Raw genomic sequence first — 24,611 nt, 5'->3', positions numbered from 1 at the left:
GAGAAGGTCCACAAGGAGATAAAAGTGAGCACATCTAAGTGGCTTTTCCAGTCCAGTAATCTGCATCTAAATGATTTTTCCACCAAAACACTGAAGATATGGGGCCTCCATATGGGGTAAGGGGTGGAGCAGCGCCACGGAGAGTTCCCATCTGTTTCCCCACTGAGCCCGAGATCTCCCCTTTGTCACAGGCGACAGAGGCGAGTTTTTGCTCCTGCCTTCCCGCTGCCTGATTTCTCAGCACAACGTAGTAAACACCGGGAGTCCCTGGAAGCGCGCCTCCCCCAGTCCTGCCGAGGACAGCTTTAGTGGGTTATGAATGGCCTCACTATTCCAGGCTCCTTTTCACACGCGGACACGCGCAGACGCGCGCTCCAGCGGTGAAGATTTAATACCCCAGTAACAGCAACCACCAACAGAATCAATGATCCTCCATTTGAAAGAGCGGAGCTCCGCTGCCTCTTCTTCCATTTCCTTATGCAAGCTGCTCAAGAGCAAGCGACGCAATCTATTTTTCCCATGGTGGCTCACTAATAAGGGCGCTCCATAATTTCCCCTTCACTCACTAGATAGTAAGAGGAATTTAGAGTATACCAAACTTAAAACCTTCCGAAGTCTTTAATATCGCAAGAAACAGTAATTTTCGAGGACAACCACATATCTGCTACAGTCCTTCTCAATTTACACCAGTGTAAGTAAACCGTCATTTTCAGTATTTCACATGGAGGGCTCTATCAGCTATGACCCACATAGATTTCACAAAACAAAAACAAACGGTAAAAGCTACTAAATAAGTAAAATGTATCAAGAACATTCATTCCTACTACGCCATGAACAAAAAAAAAATATTCTGGGAAGAACCTTTTTAAAAGCTACATCTTTTTTTAAAAGAGCTACATCTTCTAATCTGAAAAGGCATGCATTTTTTAACCACTGATTTAGGAATTCTGGGTGGGAGGGAAACACCATCCTTTTAAAAAAGGCTCTGCAGTGTTAACGCCGGCGCGGCCGCAGCAGCGGAGATTCCCGAGGCTGGGAGCACAGCGCGGTGGGGACTCTGCTACATGAGGTGGCTCCTCCTCTGCGAGCACTCGGTCCCCACCATCCTCCTCACCCAGGGACCCCAGAGCGCTGAAGGGAGGAAGGCGAAAAGAGCCGAAACAGACGCACCAACTTATTTTCAGACACCACCCTCCACCCAACCCCACATAAACAAGGAGAAGAAACCAAAACATTTGCGTTTGCCATTTCCATTTAGTTTCTAGGTCTGTGAACCCTCCGTGAGAGGTCCCTAGAATCCAGCAGGGTCTTCCCAGTTCCGAGACATCCCTACGATACCTACCAAGACTTTTTGTTTTTGTATAACCTTTCCTTTCCCACAAAACCCTCTCTAGGTCAGACACGTCCACGCGTCCGCAGGGCGAGGAGCGCGAGTTGCTGCGGGACTCTGGAGTTGGCCGGGCCGGGGGCTGTCGGGGCGGGGTAGGGGTTCGGGTCCCGGCCCGGCGGCGGCTCGGTTCCGCCGCATCTGCCGGGCCGGCGGGGGCGGCTGCTCGGAGCCGGGGCAGCGGCGCGCTAGGACGCGACCCCACCGCCGGCTGGCCAGCCTGAGGGCACCCTCCCGGCGCCGGCTTCGCGGAGGCCGAGCGACAGCCGCCTCCTTATTGGGAACGGAGAGGGCGGCAGCCGGGCCCGCTCCGCCGAGGCCCGAGGCCCAACGCTGCGACACGGCCCGAGCAGCGGCCAGGCAGCCGCGCGCCCCCCGCACCCGTCCGTGGGTCTGGCCCGGGTCTCCTCACCAGTTCCGCGCACGGGGAGGGGCCGGCAACGGGCCGGAGGGGGCAGCGGCGCCCGAGAACAGAGCGCGGCCCCGGGCCTCGTGTCACTCACCGTTTGAAATGCTCGATGATCTTCTCTTCCCGCACATTCTCCGGTAAGTTGCCCACCCAGAGGTGCCTGGTTTCCCGGACCATGCTGGGCGGTGTGCCGGCGACCGCTGGTGCGGGTTCCCCCTCGCCGGCTTCGTACGAGCCCGTCAGCGCTGGGAGGCGGGCGCCGAGGCGGCGGCGGCGGCGGCTGCGGCGGTGGCGTCGGCAGCGGCGGCGGCTCCTCCGGCTCCTCCCCGTGCAGAGACCATCCCTCTCCCCCAGGTTCTGACTCTCGGGCCTCGCAGCTCCGCTCTGCCGCCACCACACACCCGAAGCCGACCCCCGCGCTCCGGCGGCGCATGCGCCCGGGCGGCGGCGGGAGGGGGAGCGGGTAGGAGGGGCGAGCGACACCCGGGCGGCAGCGACTACGACGGAGCTGGCGCTGTGGCAGCCGGACGCTTCCCACCGGCGCGCGCGACCCGCCTCCCTCACCGCGGGCGCGCGCGCAGCCACCCGACAGCCCGCCGAGGCTGAGACGCCGAGTTCCTCCCAGCCGATGCGCAGGCGCGCGGGGGAGGGAGGAACGCAGGGCCTGGAAGGAACGCTCGCGCGCTCGGTCCCGGTGCGCAGGCGCGCAGCACTCTGTTAGGGCGGGCGCCCTGTCAGGCCTAGGGTTCAGCGCTTGCAGAGGCAGGCATAGCCTCCAGCCCCTCGAGTAGGGGTCCCAGGCACTGGCCTGGGGGAATAAAAGAGAGAAAGGGGGTTGGTATTCACAGGGCTGCGTGTCAAAGCGGCTGCCAAGGCTTCTCTCCTAGAAGCCAGCACCTCTTTCCCTGCTCACCTTTGGCCAGCTTCTGGCGTTTCCGGGCACTTAGAGCCGCGCCTGCTTGGGAAAGTGTCAGAACAAGGCCGCCCTTCTCACGGCCCAGCTAAGCTGTGACGGCTTCAGAAACACATCCCTCCCAAGAATCATTAGCTTGTAACATTAAGCAACTTTATTTTATATAGAATCTTGCGAAACCGTTTGCACGTTCTCTTTGCTGATCGTTATGGCATACCAGGAATAGAACTGAATGAAGTGAGACGGTTACATGTCTGATGGTGTTCCCCTCAGAGGATTTGCTATAATTTAATATCTAAGCCGAGGAGGGGATTAGAACTCCAGCCTTTCCAGGCCTAAAAGCTTTTAAATTTTAAAGGCTACTGTTGAACTTTTCAGTTTACAGAACCCCGGGGAAAACCCACAAAATTAAGGCAACAGTACTGAGTCCAGAAAAATGGACTTTTTTAGAACAGTCAGCAACTCAGCTTTCTTTTACATTTTCTATCTACAGAAATAAAATATCACAGGTGTAGTGCTTTAGGTACAGACCAGATTTTAAATATTCGATCTCATTCACTTTCTCCATAAATATTGATACAAGCCAACTTATTATCAAACTGTGCTATTTTGAATTGGAAAATATGGTCACCATAATAAATAGCACTAATATATGGGGTCACCTGTGCATAAATTGTTTCTTTAATTCCACAGATGGTAAAGCTCCAAGTAGTTTTTTTGTTTGCCATATAGTTTAACATAAGCTTCTTAATGATGTGTCAGAGAGTCACATCAACTTTTCTTGTATTTGGTTTAATAGTCTATACTATACTTAAGCTTGATCTCAGCAGGTCTGCTCAACTGAAATCATCTCTCTTCCTTCCTCTCTCAGGATGTTAGAAGGCTAAGCAAGCCCCTGTCTTACACAGTTGCAACAATTACAGAACAAGATGTGCTAGCTCAGGTAATAACCTTACCATCCATTGAAATAATTTTTGGAATTTTGACAAGTTACTTCTAAAAATTCTAGATTCTGAGCCAGGTAATTTAATTTTTTTCTATGCTATTTTTCTGGCTTATGTTTACATTTTCTATTTCAACACACTTTTTTTGATGGGGGGGCGGCCAGTAACAGGCAGAAACGAAAAGAGGTTGTTTAGAAAAGTTAGAAAAAGCACCACCACAATAGTGGCACTCATTCATAATTCAGTTAAGGCCTTTAATGCCACCACAGAGGTTGACCTTGTCTTCATGCAAATCAGTCATTAAATTATATGGAAATTTTTGTTCTTGAAAATATTATGGAATTGATTCCTCAGTAAAAGTGAAAGCAAATCAACCTACATTCAGATGTAGGATTAGCCATTTACATTTGCCACAACTATCACATAAGGAGTGTCAGGCCAGCACACTGTTAACTAAACTCATGAACTTCATAGTTCTGTATATGTGGCTGCAGTTAGTGTTGAACCAATGGGCATTTTTCCACGAAGCATAAATTTCAATATTAGCAACCACAATTTGAAACACATTTTAAAATATTATGTAAATTACTCATTTAAAACCTGATAGGCGGGGCTTCCCTGGGGGCGCAGTGGTTAAGAATCCGCCTGCCAAAGCAGGGGACACGGGTTCGAGCCCTCGTTCGGGAAGATCCCACGTGCCGCGGACCAACTAAGCCCTTGCACCACAACTACTGAGCCTGTGCTCTAGAGCCCTCGAGCCACAACTACTGAGCCCATGAGTCACAACTACTGAAGCCCACACACCTAGAGCCCGTGCTCAACAAGAGAAGCCACCGCAATGAGAAGCCCGCACACCGCAACAAAGAGTAGCCCCCGCTCGCCACAACTAGAGAAAGCCCGCGTGCAGCAACGAAGACCCAACGCAGCCAAAAATAAATAAATAAATAAAATAAATTTTAAAAAATAAAAATAAAATAAATAAAACCAGATAGGCCCTGAATTAGCTGCATCTTCTTGGTGTCACCAGGAAGAAGAGAAAAGGCTGAGCTCAATCACATTAAAAGGGGCAACAGACAAAGAAGAGGATTCAGAAAACACTACCTTGCAATTAGAGAAATAAAGGGCATATCTCACCTTGAATGCAGCCTTCAGTTAAAATCATGCTGAAGAAAATTCAAGGGCTGAAAAAAGGGGGTGGTGGGGCTTTTAGAGCAAAATCATTAGAAGAGAGCCTAGTTAGAGTCATTATTAAATGTGGTATTTTGTATCCATCTATGACTCCCACAGAACAGTAAAAAGATACGCTAAAACAAAGAACCAATTAAGAGGTATTTATACTTTCTCCATGGCACAAGAATAAGGAGACATTAAATGAAAATTAAAAGCAACATGTTTGCCAGCTAAATTTTTTTTTAATGTAGTTCTCTTAGATTATCCTAAAGGTCTTGTTACAGCAGTGCTGTTTCCCCATGTAAAAAGCAGAGTAGATACATAATTTTTTTTTTTTTTTTTGTTTTTTTTTTTTTTTTTTTAATTTATTTATCAGTAATAGTGGCTCACGGGCTTAGTTGCTCCGTGGCATGTGGGATCCTCCCAGACCAGGGCCCGAACCCGTGTCTCCTGCATTGGCAGGCAGACTCTCAACCACTGCGCCACCAGGGAAGCCCGATACATAATTTTTATATAAAATTTAATTTGAAATGGACAAAGTTGTTTGCAAATACTTTCAAGCTCCCCACCTTTGGGAGGTAACAGAAGAGAAATTGTGGTGGAAAATTACTAACATACAAATTGTTAAACAAAGTTGAGTTAAAGTTCTCCCAAAGACCTTTAGAGATCACAGGATATCAAAAAGACGATTAGCAAATGCCAAATTAAGTTAATTATCATTTCTCATTTTACCAGAGATTTATCAAACAACTGAGAAACCGTCTCTGTTTAACAATATAAAGGCTAGGGAATTCCCTGGCAGTCCAGTGGTTAGGACTCCACACTTTCACTGCCAAGGGCCCAGATTCAATCCCTGGTGAGGGAACTAAGATCCCACAAGCAGCGAGGCACGTGCCTGCACGCACACACACACAAACACACACCACACACTATATATATATATATATATATATATATATATATATGCTAGCAGAATTCCATTAAACATCATTTGATAGCACCTCATAGTCAGATTCTCTTGAAGTGTTACTTTCATCAAAATACTTGTTTTCAGAATTACAGGCACCAAAAATAGCATGCAAGGTGTTCATTTTAGTTTCTTGGGTTTTAAAAAATCTGATACACACTTCTCAAAAGAGAATTCTCAGTTTATAAAATGTCAATACATCAGCTTAAATAGACATGCAGATTATTTAATGTGTAAAACAAATTTCATTTCTGTTCAAATTTTTAATGTGTTCCTATGATGCCCCCAAAAATATTATTCTAATTTCAATAAGGCAGATTCATTTGAAGGAAAAATAGTTCACATTATAGATGCTAAGTTCAAATGAGCAATTCAGGTGGGAATTCTATCCATCTCTATAAAAGTTAATATTTGCAGGTTAAAAGTAATGTCCATGCTCCTTACAGATTCTTTCAGCATAATGCTACTTGACCTTGAACTTTGGGGGATACTGAAAAACACTGATGGTATGAATGAGAGACATTATAGTATAATGGAAGTACCTCTGGGTTAAGAGTCAAAAATTCCAGGGGCTTCCCTGGTGGCGCAGTGGTTAAGAATCGGCCTGCCAATGCAGGGGACATGGGTTCGAGCCCTGGTCCAGGAAGATCCCACATGCCGCGGAGCAACTAAGCCTGTGCGCCACAACTACTGAGCCTGCGCTCTAGAGCCCATGAGCCACAACTACTGAGCCCATGTGCCACAACTACTGAGCCTGCACTCTAGACCCCATGCTCCACAACAAGAGAAGCCACCGCAATGAGAAGCCTGCGCACCGCAACGAAGAGTAGCCCCCCACTCTGAGAAAGCCCGTGCACAGCAACAAAGACCCAATGCAGCCAAAAATGAATAAATAAATTTTTTTAAATAAATAAATAAAGAGTCAAAAATTCCAGTTCCAATTTTGTCACTGGCTATATGGCCTAGGTAAAATCAATTAAATCCTCAAAGTCTCAATACCCTTATCTGCAAAATGAGGATAAAAATATCTGTTTTCTCTACCTGGTAAGGTTGCTAGAAGTATCAAATGAGATAATATATGTAAAAGTATTTGGAAGTAACACAGCATAAAAGTATCATGAATACTATTAAGTTGACTGCTAATTTCATATGAATATCAAAAGTAAGCATCAAAAAAAAAAAAAAAAAGTAAGCATCAGTTGAAGTTAAAAACATACCATGATCAATTTATAACATTTTCAGGATTATAGCCAGGTCTTATAATCAAATCAACATGCAGTGATTGCATATCAAGTACGAAGTTCCTTGCACTCTTTTGCTGACTTTTTCTATTGCAAAACTCTTAATAACAACAAAACTGATAACTACATGCCCATTGCACAGCCCCAAATCAAGTGTTGGGTTTTCTCAGTGCTTTCATGTTTATTGGCAACGTAACAGAAAACACTGGGAAAGCTTTTTTCTGTTTCTGTCCTTGTTACAAATATTTACAAATTTTTTTCATAAGCATTTATTTTTGTATGTTTTCAATAGAAATACAACCCACTCTTATTTTGATTTTTTTAATTTAGTTTAACAATTAATAATTGACGCTCACTGAAAACGATCAAAAAGTAGGGTGTGATCTCTTCTCTCATCTATGATAAATGGATGGTGAAGTGAATTTCCCCATTTGAGTGTGAAAGATAATTCAGAAAGGTGACATTAAAGCAGAGGCATTTGCAAAGTGGAATTAAAACAGATGTGTTTTTAATCAGGTCTTACTTTCACACTGTGAAGAGCACCTGTATTTAGCATGCTAGATGTGCTCAAAGAGTTCAGTCATGCATAATGGAAGCCCAGTTGGGGAAAGCATCTGAGCCTCAAACTCAGGCTCTGAATGCTAACCTAGCCAATAGAGCAGATAAATTACTATCACCACTTAAACAGGAGAACAGAATAGTTACCAGATATTTAACAAAAATTTTGTTACCAATCGAGTTCCACACTATTAAAATTGAACTGTTTCATGAGAAAACATATATTTAAAATATAAACACTGTTCCTAAAGGCATCATATAAAAATATATTAACTAGCTCTAAAATGATCAAAGACCCAACCATATGAGAACTTGTCAATACTAACAAGCTCCTATTATTAGAATCAGGGTTTGTTTTTTGTTTTTTGCTTTTTGCTTTTTCCTAAACAGTAGAAAATAAAACAGACAACACTAATATATTATTGTCAAAGAGTGTTTGACATCTTGCTAGTTCTGAGGGTCAACTAGTGAAAAAGACAGACCAGTCTATTGATGGATTTATTTTGATACAGCAGGCTCACTGTAGTGAAATTATGCATACATAAATGATCAAAACTTCAATCAGTTGAATAGTATTAGCTAGCTAGTCCTTCTCGAAATCATTCTTTCAGCATAACACTTCATAATCTACTTTACTGTTCAATTCTCTAAGAAAGCTAAATAATTTATTCCACATTGTTTTTGGTTTTCCAGAAATGAATATAATGGCTGATATTTTCTTTTTTAAAAAATCAATTTTTAGGGCTTCCCTGGTGGCGCAGTGGTTGAGAATCTGCCTGCCAATGCAGGGGACACGGGTTCGAGCCCTGGTCTGGGAAGATCCCACATGCCGTGGAGCAGCTGGACCCGTGAGCCACAACTACTGAGCCTGCGCGTATGGAGCCTGTGCCCCGCAACGGGAGGGGCCGCGATAGTGAAAGGCTCGCGCACCGCGATGAAGAGCGGTCCCCGCACCGCGATGAAGAGTGGCCCCCACTTGCGGCAACTAGAGAAAGCCCTCGCACGAACCGAAGACCCAGCACAGCCAAAAAATAAATAAATAAATAAATAAATAAAATAAAAGTAGCTATTAAAAAAAAATTTTTAAAAAAATCAATTTTTATATTTCCACCATTTCCTTGGAAATTTGCTAAAGGTAACTTTCTTCCTTCTATGAGGAAATACTGCTAATATACCTAACATTTATTTTTTATTTTTTTTTAACTTTCTATTTTATATTGGAGTATAGCCGATTAACAATGTTGTGATAGGGACTTCCCTGGTGGAGCAGTGGTTAAGAATCCACCCGCCAGTGCAGGGGACACGGGTTCGAGCCCTGGTCCGGGAAGATCCCACATGCTGCAGAACAACTAAGCCTGTGCGCCACAACTACTGAGCCTGTGCTCTAGAGCCCGCAAGCCACAACTACTGAAGCCCGCGTGCCTAGAGCCTGTGCTCCGCAACAAGAGAAGCCACTGCAATGAGAAGCCCGCGCACCGCAACGAAGAGTAGCCCCTGCTCGCCAGGACTAGAGAAAGCCTGCGTGCAGCAACGAAGACCCAACGCAGCCAAAAAAATAAATAAATAAAATTTTTTAAATAAATAAATTATAACAATGTTGTGATAGTTTCAGGTACATAGCAAAGGGACTCAGCCATACATATACATGTATCCATTCTCCCTCAAACTCCCCTCCCATCCAGGCTGCCACATAACTTTGAGCAGAGTTCCCTGTGCTATACAGTAGATTATACCTAATAGAATTCTGAATACAATTTACTAACGTTTATGGCACTGAATAAAAGATAGACTGGAAGGATACTTGCAAATATTAATGATTGTTGTGCCTATGTGGTAGAATTCAATTTTTTCTAAGTTCTTATTCATCTATATTTTCTAAACTTTTCTTTGGTTAACATATATTGCTCTTATAATTAGAAAAAGTTACAGTAAAATGAGCTGGAAGTCAGCATCTGGGTTACTTTAGTTTAGGGCTCCTCTGAAATGCTGATACTTCATTACATTAAATCAACATATTTATGTTAACAGATCCCACATGAACAACACGTTATTATTCTCTATGTTAATTCAGAGAGTTCATTCAACCTTTTAAAATTCTACTACTAATCCTCATGTGAGAAAAAACTTAACCTCTTCATTATAAGTGATATACAATAGCAAAAACACCCCAGGTCTAAGAGATTGTCACTTAAACATCAGGAAGTCAGCAGAATACACATAATGCAAATCAAGGCTACTATTTAATTCAGAGAAGACTATCAAAGTGTACTTGATGGAATCTCAAAAACAATAATACCAAATAAAATATATTTAGTAACGTATTACATGTGTCTTGACATTTTCAGACTTAGGGTGTTAAGCGCCGCTACTGCTCCTCTGAAAGCCTTGCTCTAGTTTGAAGTAGAGAATTCAAAACATCATGAACTTGTTCCAAATATGTTTTAAAACTGTTTCTGGGCTTCCCTGGTGGCGCAGTGGTTAAGAATCTGCCTGCCATGCAGGGGACACAGGTTCGAGCCCTGGTCCGGGAAGATCCTACATGCCACAGAGCAACTAAGCCTGTGCACCACAACTACTGAGCCTGCTCTCTAGAGCCCGCGAGCAACAACTACTGAGCCTGAGTGCCACGTCTACTGAAGCCCATGCGCCTAGAGCCCATGCTCTGCAACAAGAGAAGCCACCCAATGAGAAGACCGGGCACAGCAATGAAGAGTAGCCGCCGGTCGCCACAACTAAAGAAAGCCCGCGTGCAGCAACGAAGACCCAACGCAGCCAAAAATAAAAATAAATAAATTAAAAAAAAAAAAAGCTGTTTCCATTTTAATTAAATTATTGCTATTTAATAGTAATGCCCTTTATTTATTTTTGGCTGTGTTGGGTCTTCCTTGCTGCATGCGGGCTTTCTCTAGTTGTGGCGAGCAGGGGCTACTCTTCATTGCAGTGAATGAGCGGCTTCTCTTATTGCAGAGCACGGACTCTAGGCACACGGGCTTCAGTAGTTGTGGCACGTGGGCTCAGTAGTTGTGGCTCGCAGGCTCTAGAGCGCAGGCTCAGTAGTTGTGGCGTACAGGCTTACTTGCTCCGCGGCATGTGGGATCTTCCCGGACCAGGGCTCGAACCTGTGTCCCCTGCATTGGTAGGCAGATTCTTAACCACTGTGCCACCAGGCAAGTCCCAGTAATGCTTCTTTAAATCACGTAACTGCTTCAATATTTTGCTATTAATCTTCAGGATGGTAATGATTGCTAATTTTACATAATATTCCATAATTAGACACTTGAAACCTTTGGCTTAAAATAAAACCACATTCTGTTTAAAGGCTAGGTAGGACATGATGCATTTCTGAGTTAAATGCTGGAATTATTGTTAAATGTATATTTAAAAGTTAAATTTCAGTATTTTGATAAAGGAAGTAATAGAATTTTTTCAGGCTATATACTACAAAAGTCCTAGGAACCATCCCTTACAGTTTTATTTGGAAAATTCTTGGGTTGAAAAGCATTCGCCTCAAGATAATTCTCTCTTATTTATTTATTTTTGGCTGCGTTGGATCTTCGTTGTTGCGCCCGGGCTTTCTCTAGTTGCGTTGAGTGGGGGCCACTCTTCGTTGCAGTGCGCGGGCTTCTCATCGCAGTGACTTTCTTGTGAAACACGGGCTCTAGGCGCGTGGGCTTCAGTTAGTTGTGGCACGCGGGCTCAGTAGTTGTGGCTCGCGGGCTCTAGAGCGCAGGCTCAGCAGTCGTGGCTCACGGGCTTAGCTTCTCCGCGGCATGTGGTATCTTCCCAGACAGGGCTCGAACCCGTGTCCCCTGCTTTGGCAGGAGGATTCTTAACCACTGAGCCACCAAGGAAGTCCCAAGATAACTCTCTTTGAAGATAGGAGATTAACTTAAAATGTTTTTTTCTAAGAAAACAGAACCAGCAAGAGTCACAACTAAAGATTTCACTGTATACTGTTAGCTGGTGGGAGGGGCGCGGTGAGACGAACTAATAAAAGGGGTTTGTGTTTTGCCCACCCCCACAAGATAATTTAAACACACACCCAAGCCTAAACCCTTTACTTAAAAAACATTCACCCGAAAAAGTGGCTTTAAACCAGGTTACTTTTGTTCTCCATAGTTTTCAACTTAAATACATTGTTTCCCTCCAGATCAGTTTCCCAAGATTCTAATTATTAGACAGCACATAAGAACTTTGATTTTATGCCTATCTAAAATTGCAAAACGTACATACTCAAATTTTTCTCCCCCTTTTTTTGTAGCATTATCCTTATTGTAGGAACTTTGTCTTTAAATACTCTCATTAACCATAATTTGTTAAGGCAGAATCTCTAACAGAAGTTCTGCAAATTCAAGGGACTCTTGATCTGGTCATTTCCAAGCCTCAAATGACAGTATAGCCTTGTTAGCAAGAATAGAATTCTATTGCTTGCTAGCTAGAACTTCAACAGCCTCGAGATAGCTAAGAGTTCCTGTTAGTAATCTGGCACCAACTCAAAATTCCCACCAGGAAGAAAGATCTCCCTGAGGTAGGACCCACTGAGTGGCTCCGCCCATAGTGATGACCTGGACTGACCTCGGACTCGGCGTGGCGAGTTAGCAGGTGCTCGCGACGATAAAATGCCACGTCAGTCTTTAGGAGCCCCGAGAGGTGCCTTTTTCGCAAACAAGCTCCCTCTTTTAAACCTTACATCTCTGAGGCTTTGAAGGTACGTTACACGGCTAACGAATATAGGAAGACAATTACTCCACTGGGGAAACGAAGGTACTTCAAAAGGAAGAGTGGCAAGGAAACAAAAAGCTCAGACTGGAAAAGTGGCAAGCCTCCATGCTCTGCCAAGACGGCCTTACTTAACCTTCTGGATTTCAAAAACGGGGTTGGGTGGAAGTGGATTACATGGCAAGGTAAAGAGCTTGGGGCGGGAGGGGGGGGCGGGTTAAGAACCTTCAACTCTGGCAGTAATTTCCATCACACTCCTAAAGGAAGAGGAAAGGAGAACAAAACAATAGGCACCTTAAGAGAGTAAATGCGGTTACTATGGTTACCACCCTCCAAGCTCAATTCTGCAAATGGAGACAGAGCAGTACGCCAAGGCCCTTTCTTTGTCTGCATCCACACACGGAGAACCAACCCAGCAGCCAGCCCCGCCAGCCCGAGCAGAGGCTGGTGTCGAGGACCAAGGGCAGCGTAACAAATAAAGAACACCTTTATTTTGGCTTAGTAAGCAAGAACTGCAGGCAGTTCCTGATGGAAGCCAGCGCGGCCATCACCCAGTCCTTCGGCCAGGGCTGTTTCCCCCACTTGGGAGAAGGCTCCAACACACTCCAGTCACCGATTCCAGTCTGGGGTCCTGGCACAGGCAGGAGTGGAAGGGGCCCAACGAGACACGGTGCAACCTTAGCCCTGAGACACAAAGGGAAGGCCAATCTCCAGGAAACCCGCGGGACGTAATTAATAACCCCTCAAGAGGCTACAGTTTCCGCGAGGGGGAATAGAGGACACAGTGAGTAGGGCACAACCGAGGTGTTCAGACACACCTCACATCAAAGACACTACCACAAGCTGCGCGGAAAAATCGCGGCCAAGACAACCCAGTGCGCAGGCGCGCGGAGCAGCGACTCGAGAGCTTTGGGCCTGCCCCTCCCCCACTACTCTCAAAAGGCCAGGGGAGTTGGCTCAACGCGCTTGCGCAACGACGGAACGTTGGGGGAGGGGAGGAAAACCTATTCCCTTCATTGTGAGAGAACCGCCCCGCCCCGCAAGGCGAGCGCGCGCGCGCACACCTACGACTCTCACACTCGTACACTCGGGCGTTGAGCTTGCCGCCCAGTGCGTCGCGCATGCTCCGGGAGGAAGGTGGTGTCGGAGCCTACGGCTTTTTGCTGAGTGTCCCTGAGAAGTTTCTGGAAAGACGGAGCTCAGGAGAAACTGGGGGATGGGGAGCGCAGGGAACCGAGCGTTTGAGAGAAGGAAAAGCGAAAAATCCAAAGCACACCGCCTCCACCCTGCCTCCATCAAGCCACGACCAAAGCAAACCCCATAGCCCACCGAGACCCTCACGCCAGGGGAAAAAGCATGGGGACCACAGCAGCCGCTCCTTCCTGTACCTGTGCCCAGCCCCCGAGGCCCCTCACCACAGGGAGAAGGGAGAGGGCAGCGGGGAACGATGAAAAACCTAAAACGCTCACTGGATGTTTGCGTGGTGGAGGGAAAGCCGACATCCGCGCTCTGGAGCTGCCCGCGCACGGTGGGCCACCAGCGGCTCTTCGCTGCGCTCTCGGGTGTGGGCTCAGTGCGTTGGGGTTCGACGTGGATGCTGAAGGAGTGGTCTGGGGCTTTGGCCCCTGGTTCCTTAGTTCCCCCTCATTTGGGGGCCTTTTTGATCACCCCTTTGCTCTCTTTACTTTGGTGACCTGGAGCTAAAGTTGCGAGTGTGGAGACCCTAGGAAAGGTTGCTCCCTCCCCGCGCCCGGCCCGAGGGGCGTCCTGGGCGGGCAAGGGTCGCCCGGCAGGTGTGCCACGGTCAGTTCTTTCCAGTTTGTACCCCCTTAAGTAAGAGCCTCCTGAAGAGGGGCCCGTTTGGAAGAGCAGAGGCAGTCCAGGCATAAAGCCGCTGCGTCGTTTGGACTCGAGGCGGGGTGGCGGACGGTGCTGCCTGGCGGGGCGCCGTGGGAAGGCCGTGGTGTCTCCGTGCGGCCACGGAGGCGCGCCGAGGCCCCCGACTACCATCAGGAGAAAGCTCGGCCTGGCATTGCTGCGCTGTGGGGGAGGGGTCCGCGGCGCCTTTCATTTCTCCGCCTGGGCCCGCTCGGGCTGCCATTTTGTGGTGTGGCCGCCATTTCGCGCAGCCGCAGGGGCGGGGAGGAGGGGCGGGGCCGGCGACAGCGCGCGGGCTGCCTCCGGCAGCGAAGGCGGGCGAGTCCCCTTTGTTCTTCGCCTCTGGGCTCGGGGCTCGGCTCGGGCTGTGCCGCTACCCGCCCCGGACACGCGCCGGGTGCGCGCGGCGTGTGAACCTCTGGAAAGCTCCGAGAGGCGTGCACGGAGTCCCGAATTCTTGCTGCTCTCTAAGCCCTTGAAAAGTGGGATTGCTCACCCCCACCCTTGCAGTGTGAAAGGGATCGATTTTACAAGGCAGTGCTCAGAACTGGAGCGTGGGAAGCTGTAATTTCACCCTGAGAGTGAAGGCGCTTTCTTGCTGCCCGGGGTACTAAGCCCGCTGGAATGCCATGCCTTGAATCACAGTGGCGTTCCGCAAATAGAAGTTAAAACTGCAGAGCTGGGAGACCCAACAAAGGTGCTAAACGCCAGTGTAACCGAGAGGTTGGTCTCTTTAAAAAAAAAAAAAAAATAGTGTCTTTGGAGGGCTGTCAGCTGTAGGAGAAGCGAGACGTTGCTTTTCATTGGCTGGCTTTGAAGCACGCACTGCGCAACTATTTTCAGATCAGGTTTTATAGCCCATTTATATCTGAACTATAAACTGGAACAATAGATTGGAATGTCTTATTTCTGTCTGTTGAGAATATCTTCCATTTAATTTCTTTTTAAAATCCTTTGTGAGTATGTGAATAACAAATTGACAATAAAATCTCCGTTGTGCCTTACAGTATCATTTGAAATCCTGAAAGAGTTATTTTCCTGATTTCAAGGGACATATTTAAATATGAATCTTGGCATTGTTAATCTTAACTTTGCGACTCGAATCAACAAAGCCAGGAAATTCAACAGTAATGCTGCTGAATTTGTCTTCTAGACTTGCTTTGTGTACAAGGTATTTTTGTTTAACTTTTTTTTTTTTTTCCACAATAGCCTGAGTTCATAATTTAGCCAGGCTTTTCTGGCTCAAGTTTTTTGGTGTCACAGCTACAGTAGTTTTTTTTTCCTTCTTCTTCTTCTTACTAAGTTTAATTATAGGCGGTTATCTGTTTCAGTAATAGGGGGCTAAGCTATAATGATAGGATGGAAATGTAAAAAATATATTTGTTGTTGAGGGAACAGATCAGGATTTGATGGCTTCCAGATGAAAGAAGTGTCTGAGGAGTGGATGTTAGATTCCAAATTTTATTTCAGTTCCGGTATGACTAAAAGCACTGCATAGAGTTTTGATTTTTTGTACCCAAGATTTCTGTAAAGCAGAATACTGTACATTCTTTTGGTTGTGAGAGTTTATGAAACATTTTTTTTCGTTTTTAAATTTAATTTTTATTTTATATTGGGGTATAGTTGATTTACTGAAATGCATATTTTTTAATTATTTATTTTTGGTTGTGCTGGGTCTTCGTTGCTGCACACGGGCTTTCTCTAGTTGCAGCGAGTGGGGGCTAGTCTTCGTTGTGGTGCGCAGGCTTCTCATTGCGGTGGCTTCTCTTATTGCGGTGCACGGGCTCTAGGCACGCAGGCTTCAGTAGTTGCGGCACGTGGGCTCAGTAGTTGTGGCTCCTGGGCTCTAGAGCGCAGGCTCAGTAGTTGTGGCACACAGGCTTAGTTGCTCCAGGGCATGTGGGATCTTCCCAGAGCAGGGCTTGGACCAGGGTTTGAACCCGTGTCCCCTACATTGGCAGGTGGATTCTTAACCACTGCGCCACCAGGGAGGTCCCTGAAATGTGTTATTTTTAAATGCTGTTACTTTTTGCCTACACAACCAAAATTAAATAGTATGAAACTATTAGTTTTATTGGGAAATTAGAATATGGTATCCTAATAATGCAAACAAAATATCATGCCCCTAATTAGCCAAGCAGTTGAAATTCAGAGAATGATTGCACTTCTTTCACTTTGTACAGACATAGAAGTATCTGTTTAAACAATTCTAATTCGAATTTTTTTAATTTATAAAACGAGTACTTATTTCACATCTTTAGCTATTACATTTAACACAAAAGCACATCCTTTTTTACACAAAAATGTTTGCAATTCGTATTTTTTTTTTTGCACTAATCCGATTCATTTTATTTTATTTATTTATTTTTGGCTGCATTGGGTCTTCGTTGTTGAGTCTTAGTTGCTACACGTGGGCTTTCTCTAGTTGCGGCGAGCGGGGGCTACTCTTCGTTGTGGTGCGCGGGCTTCTCATTGTCGTGGCTTCTCTTGTTGCAGAGCTTGGGCTCTAGGCACGCAGGCTCAGTAGTTGTGGCTCGTGGGCTCTAGAGCTCAGGCTCAATAGTTGTGGCGCACGGGCTTAGTTGCTCTGCGGCATGTGGGATCTTCCCGGACCAGGGCTCAAACCCGTGTCGCCTGCATTTGCAGGCGGATTCTCAACCACTGTGCCACCAGGGAAGTCCTGCAATTTGTATATTCTTAAGAGTAGGTAGTATCTATGTATGTACTATATGATTCCAACTGTGTCCTAGAAAAGGCAAAACTACGAAGACAGTAAAAAGATTAGTGGTTGCCAAGGGTTAGTGGGGAGGGATGAATGAATAGGCAGAGCACAGGGGCTTTTTAGGGCAGTGATACAATAATGGATATGTGTCATTATATGTTTGTCAAAACCCATAGACTTACAATACCAAGAATGAACCCTAATGTAAACTGTGGACTTTGGGTGATGATGTGTCAGTGTACGCTCATCAAATGTAACAAATTTACTGCTCTGATGTGGGATGTTGGTAGTTGGAGAGGCTGTGTGTGTTCAGGGCACGGGGTATATAGGAACTCTGTACTTTTCGCTCTATTTTGCTGTGAACCTAAAACTGCTCTAAAAAATAGTTAACTTAAAAAGTGATATCACTTAAAAAAAAAAAAGTAGGTAGTGTCTTGCACTGTTCACTTCTCCCTTATGACCAATGCCATACATTTGCAAAACAGTCGAACAGAAATTTAGGAATAACTCTCCTCCCCATTCTCCCCTTCTCCTATTGTTGGCCTCAAAACACTTTCCAACTTTTCATAGTCTCATGATCTGCCTCAGGAGTGAAAATACTTTTGTATATGTAGTCCTGGGTCTCTTCACTTTGTCAAAGCAGGCAGGACTAGTGAATTCCAGGATTACCAATCCATTGTTCCTTTAGTTTTTCTTTCGTATTCTAAAACAGGTTTTGAATTAATTTGTAGCAGTTTGTGTTCCCTGAAAGAAATTAGGTGTTAACCAAAACCTTTAATTATACCCAGATCCTTAAGACAGCCGGTGTAGAATTGAAGTGGTATGCGCTAGGCCCCTTTGGCTCATGCCTTTGATTTTATTTTTTGGCATTTGGTGAAGCTTGTGTGCAACTTTTCTAAACAACATATAGAAATATTGAATATCTCTATTCATTGTTCCAGGAAAGGATAGCTTTTCATGTCAAACTCTGGCATAGAAGCAAATTTAAAACAATAATAACCTTTTCCTAGAAAAGATAAATGATCTTCTTTAAAGACTTTAGTAATATGAGAAGTTTTTCAAAATATTTTTGGCCGTAGTTAAGCACTCCCACATGCTGTAATAGTCTCTTCCCTTCTGAGGCAAAACTGAGAAGTTCAGCACTTCAGAAGTACTGGAGTTCAAAGAACAAATCCTTGCAGCCCACAGTATATTTTTTAGAAAAATAGAAATATATCTCTACAAATTAAAAATACTCCTGAACAACCCAACATTTGTTTGTCCTGCCAGAGTATATATGGTCATCCCTAAAACAAGACAATTGTGCAGATTATATGAAACCTGTAGGCTTATCATTTTGGCATCACAGTTTAAATGGCCTAGTTAGACAATACATCAAAAAGACTTCTAAAATCAGGGTCTTCACTCAACAAATAATTTTTGAGCATCACCCTTGTGCCAGATCCTATTCTAAATACGTAAGATACATTGCTGAGGGCTTCCCTGGTGGCGCAGTGGTTGAGAATCTGCCTGCCAATGCAGGGGACACGGGTTCGAGCCCTGGTCTGGGAAGATCCCACATGCCGCGGAGCAGCTGGGCCCGTGAGCCACAACTGCTGAGCCTGCGCATCTGGAGCCTGTGCTCCGCAACAAGAGAGGCCGCGACGGTGAGAGGCCCGCTCACTACGATGAAGAGTGGCCCCGCTTGCCGCAACTAGAGAAAGCCCTCGCACAGAAACGAAGACCCAACACAGCCATAAATAAATGAATAAATAAATAAAATTTAAAAAAAATAAAGATACATTGCTGAATCAAACAAATACCTGTTCTCATGAAGTTTATTGTGGGGGAGAGGGGAAGAAGAGGCAATAAATATAATAAAAAGGAAATTAAATAATAGCAGTAAGATGGTGAAATACAAAGATAAGAGAGAGGAAGCATGTGTTGTCATTTCGAATGGGGCAACCAGGGTAGGCCTCAAGAAAATACTGAGACTTGAAAGAGCTAAGGGAGCAAACTATGGATATCTAGGGAAGAGGTTCCAGGGAGAGGGAACAGCAAGTCCAAAGACCCTGAGGTAGAAGCATGACTGGCACATGAAAAACAGCAAGGTAAACCAGTGTGGCTGAAACAGAATGAGCAAGGGAGAGAGTATAAGATATGATGGATGTCAAAGAGGTAAAGGGAGTGAGAGGCAGATCTATACTACTTGGTAGGCCATAGCAGGAACGCTTTGGCTTTTAATTGGTGAGGTGTTGCATGATATGACTTAGGTTTTGAGAAGTATTGAGAATAAGAGATCAAGGATAGGGGCTTCCCTGGTGGCGCAGTGGTTAAGAGTCCGCCTGCCAATGAAGGGGACACTTGTTCGAGCCCTGGTCCGGGAAGATCCCACATGCCGCAGAGCAACTAAGGCCGTGCGCCACAACTACTGAGCCCACGCACCTAGAGCCCCTGCTCCGCAACAAGAGAAGCCACCGCAATGAGAATCCCTCGCACCGCAACGAAGAGTAGCCCCCGCTCACCGCAACTAGAGGAAGCCCATGCACAGGAACGAAGACCCAGTGCAGCCAAAGATAAAATAAATTTTAAAAAATAAAAAAGATCAAGGATAGAAGCAGGAACCTAGAAAGGAGGCTCTTTCAGTAACCCAAATGAAAAATAAGAGAGTTTTAATGACTAAGGGATCCTGGATATATTTTGAAGGTAAATCTAAGAGGACTTTTTGATGGATTGAATACAGAGTTCATAAAAGGAGGAGTCAAGGATGAGCCTGAGGTTTTTCACCTGGGCAACTAGAAAGATCAAGCTGCAATCATCTGAAATAGGAAACACTAGACAGAACAATTATCCAGGGGAATATTAAGAGTTCAGTTTTGGACATGTTCAATTTGAGATATTTATTAAATATTCAAATGGAGACATTAGGTAGGCTGTTGGATATGAGTCTAGTTCAGGATGAAGTTCTGAAGATATGTTTTACATATATATATATAGAATGCATAATCGTGTGTGCGTGTGTATTTGGGAGTTGTCAGCATATAAATGGCATTTATAGTCTGAAACTGAATGACATCACCAAGAGAGTAAGTGTAGATACAGAAGGAAAGAGAACCAGGAAAGCCCTGAGGCATTTCTCACTTAAGAGGTCTCAGAAGAAAGGAACTTGCAGAGCAACTGAGTAGGAACAAACCAGTTAGGCAGGAGGAAAACCAAGAGATGAGTAGTGTCGTGGAATTCAGGTGAAGAAAATATCTGAAGGAGGAGGAAGTGATCAACTGTGGAATGCTGCTGAGAGGTTAAGGTGAGGCCTGAGAATTGACTCTTGGAGCAACGTGGAGGTCACTGGTGATCTTGGCAAGAGCAGTTCTAATGGAGCAGAGGGGACAAAAGCTTGATTGGACTGGGTTGAAGAAAAAAAATGAGTATATGAAGTCTGACCTTTGGAAAAGTACTACAGTGGACTTGGAGAGAAAGATGCCAGGGACTATGATGATATAAAGTACTGTCAGTTTCAAAAGTTCCTGGATCCGTGCAAGAATCAGAAACTCAAAACCTTTAGGCTTTTGGAAGAATTATTACACTCTCAAGATATGCCTGCTGCTAGCCTTGTATCTGTTCCATAATGATCTGAATAATACACGATTTCTTTGGGAAAGAATACGATCTTATAAAATCTGAAAATTCTGAACTTGGAATTTGGTCAGTACTTAGAAGAATTTGGTTAGCAGGACGAAGAATATAGCAGAGAGATTTTCCTGGAATTTATACAAGTATTGGTGCTCACCAGTGGTCTGATTCAGCCAGCCAGTCACGCAGTGCTTAGGGATGCAACAAGGCAGACTTCACCCTGCTTTCTCAAGCGTATACTTCAATAATTGTTGATGACCTTGCAACTTTTGTTGGACTTCCTGTAAAAGTATTAGAACAATGACAACAAACTGACTCCATCACAAGAATGGTAATGCCCTAGAAGTTAAGTGCCCAGAAGTTTCCTTTTAACAGGTTTTCTCCACCTGTCATATTGGAGCCTGCTGTAGTTCCCCAATGAACAACAGTTAACTAGTTTTGCTACGTGCTTCATTTGAAAATGTGTCTATCATCCTGGACTCAAGCTCCACCTTCAGAATCTTGTGTTCTGATAAATACAGACGTTAAAATTTTTACCTTCAACTGTATTACTTTATCATTCCTTATTGGAGCTTGTGATAAAATATAAAGTATTATGTATATTTTATCCTGAAACATTTATGCTTAATAATTGTTGAAACAGTTTCTACTTATGAAGCCTAGCTCATTATGTACTGTATATTTTTCTAATTACTCTCTTGTACTAGCACAGACTATATACTTCCATCAATTCATACTGATTTGTACTGGTAAGTGATTCATTCAGGGGTTAAGGGGAGACTGTCTCCCCAGAATGGAATATCAGAATTCCAGGAATTCTGATATGTCTGCTTTGTAGGGCTTTTCTCATACCTCCTGAGAATCCCTGATGTGAAACTTAAAATATAACTGAGGAACAAAAGACCACTTCCTTAACAAACCAGTTAGTTGACTTGAGATGTATTTCTGATGGTATGAGTGCATCAATTGCTGGTGTGGAGGATATGTCATGAAAAATCGACTTCCTTGGAAGGTCCAAGAATACTATTTTTTTAAAAAAAGATATCTCATTTCTTACTTTGAAAAAGTGTAGCATCCATTGTATTGGAGAAATTGAAACTATATGTGCAAATATTATGCTGGATGTTTCTAACCAATGGTTACAGCTCTCCCTTTTGGAGAAATATAAAACCAGTTTTGTTTTTGTTGTTGTTACAAGTTCTCTGAATATTCAAACTTACTTATCTTCATGTGAAACATTCCTAGTTCATTTATTCTGCATCTGTTCCATAAATACTTATTTGACTTATAAATTAGAGAATGGGAGCAGTTTGCTGTGAGAGAAGAGAAGAAAAATGGAATGGTCACTGGTAAGGGGAGAGTGGCTGGGGGAAATAGGATTGAGAGAAGTTTGTTTTTATTTTATTTATTCTTTTTATTTTTGGCCTCACTGCGTGGCTTGCAGATCTTAGTTCCCCAACCAGGGATTGAACCCACGCCCTCGGCAGTGAATGTGCGGAGTCCTAACCACTGGACCGCCAGGGAATTCCCCAGAAGTTTGTTTTTAAGGGGGAAGAAATTACAATGCTTTTTTTTTTTAAGACTTATTTTATTTATTTATTTATTTTTGGCTGCGTCGAGTCTTAGTTGCAGCATGCAGGTCTTTCGTTGCGGCATGCGGGCTTCTCTCTAGTTGTGGCATGCAGGTTTTTTCTCTGTCTAGTTGTGGCGTGCGGGTTCCAGAGCACGTGGGCTCTGTAGTTTGCGGCACTCGGGCTCTCTAGTTGAGGCACGTGAGCTCAGTAGTTGTGGCACTCGGGCTTAGTTGCCCAGCGGTATGTGGGATCTTAGTTCCCTGACTAGGGATCGAACCCACTTTTCTCCATTGGAAGGCGGATTCTCAACCACTGGACCACCAGGGAAGTCCCAAGGTATTGACTTTAGCTGGGAGTATAAAATAGTTGATCTAGTAAAAGACCAGAAGCTGGAATGTATGGGAGTAAATGCTGGTGAGCAAGTCTATACAAGAAATGCCACTACTGTACTAAGAGACAGAGTCGAGATAAGTAAGTTTTCTTTTTTTTTTTATAAATTTATTTATTTTATTTATTTATTTTTGGCTGTGTTGGGTCTTCGTTACTGGGCGCGGGCTTTCTGTAGTTGCGGCGAGCGGGGGCTACTCTCCGTTGCGGTGCACGGGCTTCTCATTGCGGTGGCTTCTCTTGTTGCGGAGCACAGGCTCTAGGCACACGGGTTTCAGCAGCCGTGGCACGCGGGCTCTAGAGCGCAGGCTTAGCAGCTGTGGTGCACGGGCTTAGTTGCTCCGCGGCATGTGGGATCTTCCCAGACCAGGGCTCGAACCCGTGTCCCCTGCATTGGCAGGCGGATTCTTAACCACTGCGCCACCAAGGAAGCCCAAGAAAGTTTTTCCATGCTCCGTTTTTCCAACTGAGGATGGGAACAGTCAAAAGGTTTTGGATTTACTTTCTATGGTCTTGGGCAAATCACAAACATTTTTTGCAGGCTCTTGGTGTGTTTTATTTTCCACTGAATAGTCATTATCTAAAAGAGTGTCTGGTAAACAGTAGCCATTCAATAAATATTCATTGAATTAATTTTTGGAAATTAATCTATTAAAGAACTGTACTCTGGGGCTTCCCTGGTGGCGCAGTGGTTGAGAATCTGCCTGCTAATGCAGAGGACACGGCTTCGAGCCCTGGTCTGGGAAGATCCCACATGCCACGGAGCGACTAAGCCCGTGAGCCACAATTACTGAGCCTGCGCGTCTGGAGCCTGTGCTCCACAACAAGAGAGGCCGCGATAGTGAGAGGTCCGCGCACCGCGATGAAGAGTGGCCCCCACTTGCCGCAACTAGAGAAAGCCCTCGCACAGAAACGAAGACCCAACACAGCCATAAATAATAAATAAATAAATAAATAAATAAATAAATAAATAAATAAATAAAAATAAATAAAAAAAATAAAAAAAAGAACTGTACTCTGTATGCCATACCTACCCCACAGGGTTGTTCTGAAGACCCAATGAAATGAGAGAGTGGATGTAAAAGTACTTTATAATCTGAGAAATGCTATTGAAATCCAAGGTATTATGTTAGAAAGAGTTGGAGTAAAGTCCACTGAGTTTTTGACTCCTTAAATGAGAAATACAATATAAATATGGAAACAGAGTCATTGTTAAGTTGGATTTTTTTTCCTTTGAGGGATATACCAAGACCTAAAGATTCTGTCAACTGGTTTGAAATTCAAAGGTGGAATACAACCTTTGTATTTGAATTTGTAAAATAGGATTTGATCCTATAAACCACATAACATTACAGAACTGACAAAAATATACAAAGGCCAGAAAACCAAAACCATCTAAGTCAATTAGCTTTATGCAATGTCGTAAATTAAGTTCCAAGTTATATTTACAATACTGGGCACATGAGTGGTATAATACCTCTCTTTTTCTTTTCTTTCTTCCTGTCTGTTTTATTTTCTGGTAATTTATAATTTCCAAAGTAAATACAGTATTGGAGTTGTGGATTTACTTTTCTAGGTAAAAGAAAAAAGGTTTAAACATAATGATATTTCTGCTGAGGATTTCTTAACATACTCCAAGTACACCAGACTATTTTCATGATAATTCTGTATGGTCTTCCCACGTTATAGGACTGATTTGGAACAGAGTTGTGACTGAAAAAAAAAAAAATCCCGTTCAGTTCATTTCCATTTTCTTATCATTCCAGGGACTAAAGTAAGTAATACACTTAATTGCTAGAGTTTGAAAGCAATTTCCTATATGCTGAAGTTTTATTCCTAGGAGAAGCCCTAATCTTTGGTCCTGATGGAATACCTGCAAGGAGAGTGAATCAGCTCATGCCATCATTTTCAATTTCTCATCATTATCTCTGGTGATTAGATATTACATAATTAACCAAGGTCATACAAGAGGATTCAGTGGAGCACTTTAGGATTAAATTTAGGAATTAGACATTAGGAACTCATTGGGATTCCCATAAGTGTTTTTAAGTATTGCAGTATTGGGATGCTTAATTAGGCTACCAGCCTAGTTCCTGCTGTTACCCAGCACCAGGCCTTTTAGGATTACTTAGA

General features: G+C 44.2%; 1 protein-coding gene and 1 long non-coding RNA gene across 6 annotated transcripts in view; one reads left to right on the top strand and one right to left on the bottom strand.

Annotated features, from left to right (window-relative positions):
• Window positions 1–2,419, bottom strand: part of SPEN (spen family transcriptional repressor) — an 82,801-nt gene extending 80,382 nt beyond the window's left edge. For all 5 annotated transcript variants that reach the window (XM_036851615.1, XM_036851624.1, XM_036851631.1 and 2 more), the window contains exon 1: window positions 1,891–2,419. In XM_036851615.1, the coding sequence (XP_036707510.1) occupies window positions 1,891–1,973 (83 nt within the window). In that variant the 5' untranslated portion in view covers window positions 1,974–2,419. The remainder of the gene's footprint in view (window positions 1–1,890) is intronic.
• LOC118894985 lies at window positions 1,570–8,387 on the top strand. Its single transcript, XR_005019803.1, has 3 exons — window positions 1,570–1,933; window positions 3,581–3,652; window positions 8,332–8,387. It is a non-coding gene; the product is annotated as an uncharacterized LOC118894985 (long non-coding RNA).
• Window positions 8,388–24,611: the final 16,224 nt, after the last annotated feature.

This window comes from Balaenoptera musculus, chromosome 1 (genome assembly GCF_009873245.2).
Source record: "Balaenoptera musculus isolate JJ_BM4_2016_0621 chromosome 1, mBalMus1.pri.v3, whole genome shotgun sequence".
NCBI classification, from domain to species: Eukaryota; Metazoa; Chordata; class Mammalia; order Artiodactyla; family Balaenopteridae; genus Balaenoptera; species Balaenoptera musculus.
This window is presented reverse-complemented; position numbering and strand designations above follow the sequence as displayed.